Consider the following 5,521-nt stretch of genomic DNA (forward strand, 5'->3'; position numbering starts at 1 on the left):
GTCGGTTTGGTGCGGTTTATCGATTTGCCCTGTACAGCCCTAATTACAATATTATTATACATGCCCTTAAACTATGAGAAATGAACAAAAATGCCTCCATTTATAGTTTGGTCCAAAAATATCCTTGATATTAATAGTTTGGTTCAAAAATACCCCTACTATTATTACTAAATAAGTCAAAATTATTACGAATTAATTAAGTCACGCCTAAATTAACGAACTTATATATATATAAAAAAGTTGATGTCAACGATGTACTCCCTATATGCAGACAACCGAGGCTAATAAAATACTACTACTCATGAAGTCATGATGGTGCACTTTTGTTGAATCGAAAATATAGGCATACTATAATATTAGTAAAATTAGTTTTTGTCGTATTTCATAGAATTGTACAAAAATGAGAGAAAACAAGGAAGAAAATTTGTAAACACGCTTTTGAAGATTTATTATTACTCCCTCTGTCCCAAGTGATCCTTTTCGCTTTTCCTAGTGTCAAACAATCTAATTTTGATCTTGAATTCAGGTATTAAATTTTTTGATTTTTTGAAAACAAATTTTATATATCTGAAAACTATGTAAAAATAGTATTATAAGTCACGATAATTATCAATTTAAAATATTTAAATGATCTATAAAAAAAATTATGATCAAAGATAGATTTGTTTGAATCTCAAAATCTGAAATGTGCCATTTAAATTGGCACGCGGAAGTATTATTAATTAGAAGATGATGTTATTTATATAGGGTATTTGAGTATATACCATAACAGCACAAAGGTAAGCTCATACACTCTCTCTCTCTATTTTCTCATCCTTTATTCATGTCCAAAGTTTATAAGATTTTGGGGTTGTTTTTTTCCTAGCTAGTGTATTATTTTAGCTACTTTTTACATAGATATATGCTTTTAAGTGAAAGTGGTTTTGGTTTTGACATTTTGTACTTTTTCATCTTTTTTGGGTCCTACTATATATTTCAATTTTTAGATGTTACATAGGATATTTTGTTCAATTATACGGTTGAAATTGCTCTTAGATCCATCTCTTTAAAAGATTTGGATTTTCTCCAAGTGCATTTTTGCTACTTTTATATGGACTAATGCTTCAAGTAAAAGAAGTTTGCTTTGTATCTTTCTTGTGTCCTAAAATTTAGGGTGAGTGGGTCTAAGGGTGTATTTTGATACCAAGTGTTTTTTGAAAATATTTTCTTGAGAAATAAGTGTATTAATTTTTTACCAGTAATCTAGTGTTCGGTAATTAGTAGCAAAAAAATTATTATTCCCAGAGCATTTATATATACTTTAGCAATATACAAGGATAGGGAGTGAGTATTCGGGGAACACTGGGTGGATGGGGGAGGAAATAAATAACTTAATTTGAATGTCACTAAGAAAACTTGTTTTCCCTACTTTTGTTAGAAAAGTCATTTTTTCTGATCATTTTATCTAAATAATCTGAGCTTATACCAATGGTTTACTTGGTGAACAGATATATATATTTCTGGATCTTTTAAGTCTCTGAGGGATAATGCATTCTATTATGGGCTGTTTTCGTTCCTTGAGATCTAGACGTCCACCTGGTTTCGAGAGCCATGACTTACTAGCTTCTGAGACTTCCTGTGAGTTAAAGAATGCCTCTTTGCCTTGAACTTATTTTGGTAAATTGTAGTCTTTAAAATGTTTCAATAGTAGTGTTTGTGGGATATATACTGCTGAGTGTTCCATCCACCGTTAAACTTGACATCATTTAATCTGGAATAGTGCTGCATTGTTCTTTTTAATGATTTTATGTTATATTTGCATCGCCTTCTGTAGAGCATTTGTCTAGCTTATCCTTTCATACTAATAGTCATAGCATTACTTGTGTAGTTTCTTGTCCTTTGAGTTTCAGTTAATTACTATATGATGTTTCTTGTACTTTGATTATCGTATTATTTTGTTGTAAGCACTGTTTAGAATTATTTACCATGTTTTCTATAGTATTTTTGCCATGCTTCTTTCACTTCTGTTATTTCTTTTTTCGTACCGCTTTGGACTGTTTTTTTCCTTGAGCTGAGGGTCTATCGGAAACAACCACTTGTTTATCTTCGAGCAGAGTAGTGTGTTCAATGGAAAACTGTTAGTATGATTATTAATTAGCTACTCCATGACTCTTTTTTTGTTTGTTAAGCTGTAATTAAGCTTCTTAGGGTGCTGTGGTCTTCTGTTGCAGTTTCTGTTAATGAAGTGGATGCATTGTATGTTCTGTATGGAAAAATAAGCAGCTCCATAATTGATGATGGTCTTATTAATAAGGTAAGTTCAATCATTAGCTAGACTTTTGCGTAAATTCACTAGAGGTCACCGGTTCAAGCTGTAGAAACATTATCTTGTAGAAATATAATGCAAGGTAAGACTATGTACAATAGACTTTTGTGGTCCGACTTGCACAGTGGGAGCTTAGTGCATCGGGCTGGCCCTTTTTGAGATGTTAGTTAAAGGGAGAACTGTTGAAAACAGATGGCAATTCAAACTTCAGGTTGTGAGATTGATTTAATTGTATTTCTTTGATGCAGGAAGAGTTTCTCCTTGCACTCTTCAATTGTAGCCTAAACCAGAATATTTTCGCACAGAGAGTACGTGTTTCACCCTCTTTGACATAACTCATTTAATATTTGTTTGCCAGTGATTAATGTGATTTGACTATCTGGAAAAACATTTCTGTAATAAACAACTAGCAAACTCAATGTCGTAACTCCATCAACAGTTCTAGTTAGTTGCTATATCAACAGACATTCTTAAAACTGTGAAAAGTTCTTTATTTCATCTCGTATGATTGTCTAGCATCTTGATCTTTATTCTCTAAACAAGAATCTATTCCTTCTTGTCGCATTATTGCAGTTGTTTGATTTGTTTGATCTTAAGCGTAATGGGGTTATTGAATTTGGAGAATTTGTTCGATCACTAAGCATATTCCACCCAAGGACTCCTCAAGCAGTCAAAATTGAATGTAAGAAATATGTTTGAAATTTCTCTTATAAGATTATATGTTTGAGATTTCTCTTATAAGCCATATTTTCTTGTAGTTAAAGGTAGAGCAACATGTTAGACATTTTAGTGTAGCTGATACTAACTTCAGGCTCAATTTTGTTCCAGTTGCATTTAAGTTGTATGACTTGAGGCACACTGGATTCATAGAACGCGATGAGGTGAGTAACCTCTACAGAAATATGTTTCAATAATCATACAATCTAGATTTTCAGTTGCTCTGGAAATGATTTCATGCTTCATACGTATCGTGGCATTATATCAACTTATTTCATGACTATTAAGAAGTTAAATTGAGTAGTGCATTTCCTTTCCATATATACTTGAGTTTGATATGTTGTACTTGGGCCGAGAGTCTATCAGAAACAACCTCTTTACCTTCACAAGGTAGGGTAAGGCTGCGTACACACCATTACACTGGGTTTTTTGTTGTTTTTTCTTGAACTTTCAACAGAGAACAGAAATTAAATTTCAGGCAATATATTTACCCTGTAAGATGCATCAGGCATATTTTAAATGGTTATGATCAATATTTTCTTGCTCACACTTCAGTAAATGTGACAGAATTAGGTAATAGAACCTTAAGATATACATTAAAGAGTTCAATGTTGGAACATAAAGTGGTCTCTTCAAAATACCATACGCGTACAAAGAGAATGGAAGAGAGAGATAAACGTGAACACACATTAATATCATTAGAAAATCTCTACTCGTATGTAATAACACTACAATGGGGGCTTTAACAGGTGCCAAGAAATACTTCTAGACTCATACCTGATAAATGCTTATACATGAACACACAATCAAATTAGCTACGATGAATATGATAGCAGTCATGCATAAATAACATAAAATCTATGCACATAGGATAACTAAAGAGACAAATGAACATAGACATTTTATTTTAACTCAGAAATCCTCGGGGGCCAGTGGTGCACGGCTGATAGTACATAACACTCTTTGACACAGAGTGTTGAACAGAGTCATTGTTATACTTTTGTGTTATATTGTTGAACAACTACTACTGTTGAACTTGTAGTTGAAGGAAATGGTATTTGCTATTCTGAAGGAATCAGAATTGACACTTCCAGATGATGCTATCGAAGCTATTGTTGATAAGGTGGAGAAGAGTGATCACTTTATTCCCTTGTTAGTCATGCATCTTCTATAGTTTTGATATCTGATTTCAATGATAATAAACAGACATTTGTAGAAGCAGACACAAAAGGAGATGGACGTATTGATCCAGAAGAGTGGAAAGAATTGGTCACAAGATATCCTTCTATCATTAAGAACATGACTCTACCATTCTTAAAGTGAGTTGGAATCTCTATTTATCTAATATTGAAGAGATAGCGGTCAATAACACACCTGAACTATCATTTTTTCGCGAGTTTCACACCCAAACTATCGGCTTTTCCTTTTTTCTACCTAAATTATCTCTATCTATGTATTAAAAGTTTAAAACACACCTTGATAGTTCATGCTAGGAAAAAGGGAACTACTAAAAGCTGGTCCAATCAGCTTCGAGGTGTGTTTTAATACATAGATAGTGATAGTTCAAGTAAGAAAAATAACAACTGATAGTTGAGATGTGAAACTCGCGAAAAAAGTGATAATTCAGGTGCGTTTTTTTGACCATGAACTCAATATTGAAACATAATTTCTTCATTTCCAAAATTTTATAACTAGAAGTTCTTGATGGCATTAGCCTTGGAAGATGAACTTGTTTTTTTCCAGGGAAATAACTCAAATGTTTCCTAGCTTTGTGCTGACAACTGAAGCTCAAGATTCACAACTAGTGTTTGAGTAACTGATCGGTGCCAACTGCCAAATTCCATTGTACTATCGGTATACTGATCAACAAGTGTTTGAAAAGTACAAGTTGAGTTATTTTTTTTGGTGAATTAGTTGCCTGTCTGCTCTTAGGCTATACCATAAACTGTATACGAAATGTGTTTGCTCGTACGTATCGTCATGTGTAGATGTGAACTACAAAAGAGTATGTATATATCCTTCAGACATATACATACCATTTGCAGCTGGCTAGATAGGACTGAATTTATTTATTTGGACACTGCTGAAACATTTGAAAAGAAAGTGCATTTTACTGGATTTACTCCATTCTAAGCAGTGGTTTATGTACCAATCTGGTTAGGAAATAAGCAATGCATGAAGAAATAAGAGAAATTGGGGGACAAGTTTTATTACTATTATTAATCTGTTGTCTAATTAATGAGAAAAAATGGTCCTTAATGTATAGGAATTGGATCATCTGATATATCCCCTTGACATACCAGTTGAAGATAAAAATCCAGTTACTGTATACTTTTTTTTATTTTGGTTTCTCACCCGGTGTTTGGAGTCCGTGGAGCTCCGACTAAATTTGGATCGCACACTACAGAGCCCATTCGGAGGTGGCGCTCCCAACAGGATTTTCTCCATTCTGAGGGCTCAAATCCGAGATTTCTGGTTAAGGATAAAACAGTCTCACCA

At 33.3% G+C, this 5,521-nt stretch overlaps 1 protein-coding gene across 2 annotated transcripts; it reads left to right on the forward strand.

Moving 5' to 3' along the window:
• Positions 1 to 442: 442 nt before the first annotated feature.
• On the forward strand, positions 443 to 5,144 carry LOC129873542 (calcineurin B-like protein 4). 2 transcript variants are annotated; one of them, XM_055948763.1, is made up of 9 exons: positions 443 to 526; positions 1,488 to 1,617; positions 2,211 to 2,293; positions 2,554 to 2,613; positions 2,879 to 2,987; positions 3,134 to 3,186; positions 4,065 to 4,145; positions 4,229 to 4,341; positions 4,766 to 5,144. In XM_055948763.1, exons 2-9 carry the CDS (start codon positions 1,527 to 1,529, stop codon positions 4,836 to 4,838), a joined length of 663 nt encoding a protein of 220 aa, XP_055804738.1. In that variant the 5' UTR covers positions 443 to 526; positions 1,488 to 1,526; the 3' UTR covers positions 4,839 to 5,144. The 2 variants fall into 2 exon arrangements, with proteins under 2 accessions (XP_055804738.1, XP_055804666.1); XM_055948691.1 differs by lacking the exon at positions 443 to 526 and adding an exon at positions 1,070 to 1,153.
• The last annotated feature ends 377 nt before the right edge of the window (positions 5,145 to 5,521 follow it).

The sequence above is a fragment of the Solanum dulcamara genome, chromosome 1 (assembly GCF_947179165.1).
Source record: "Solanum dulcamara chromosome 1, daSolDulc1.2, whole genome shotgun sequence".
Classification (NCBI taxonomy): Eukaryota; Viridiplantae; Streptophyta; class Magnoliopsida; order Solanales; family Solanaceae; genus Solanum; species Solanum dulcamara.

What these genes read in the sequence shown, in the direction of transcription:
- LOC129873542 (XM_055948763.1), top strand. Translation starts at nt 1,527, where the DNA reads ATGCATTCTATTATGGGCTGTTTTCGTTCCTTGAGATCTAGACGTCCA. An exon ending in ACTAGCTTCTGAGACTTCCT is followed by an intron (nt 1,618 to 2,210) that starts GTGAGTTAAAGA and finishes CTTCTGTTGCAG; the next exon opens with TTTCTGTTAATGAAGTGGAT. An exon ending in TCGAAGCTATTGTTGATAAG is followed by an intron (nt 4,146 to 4,228) that starts GTGGAGAAGAGT and finishes GATAATAAACAG; the next exon opens with ACATTTGTAGAAGCAGACAC.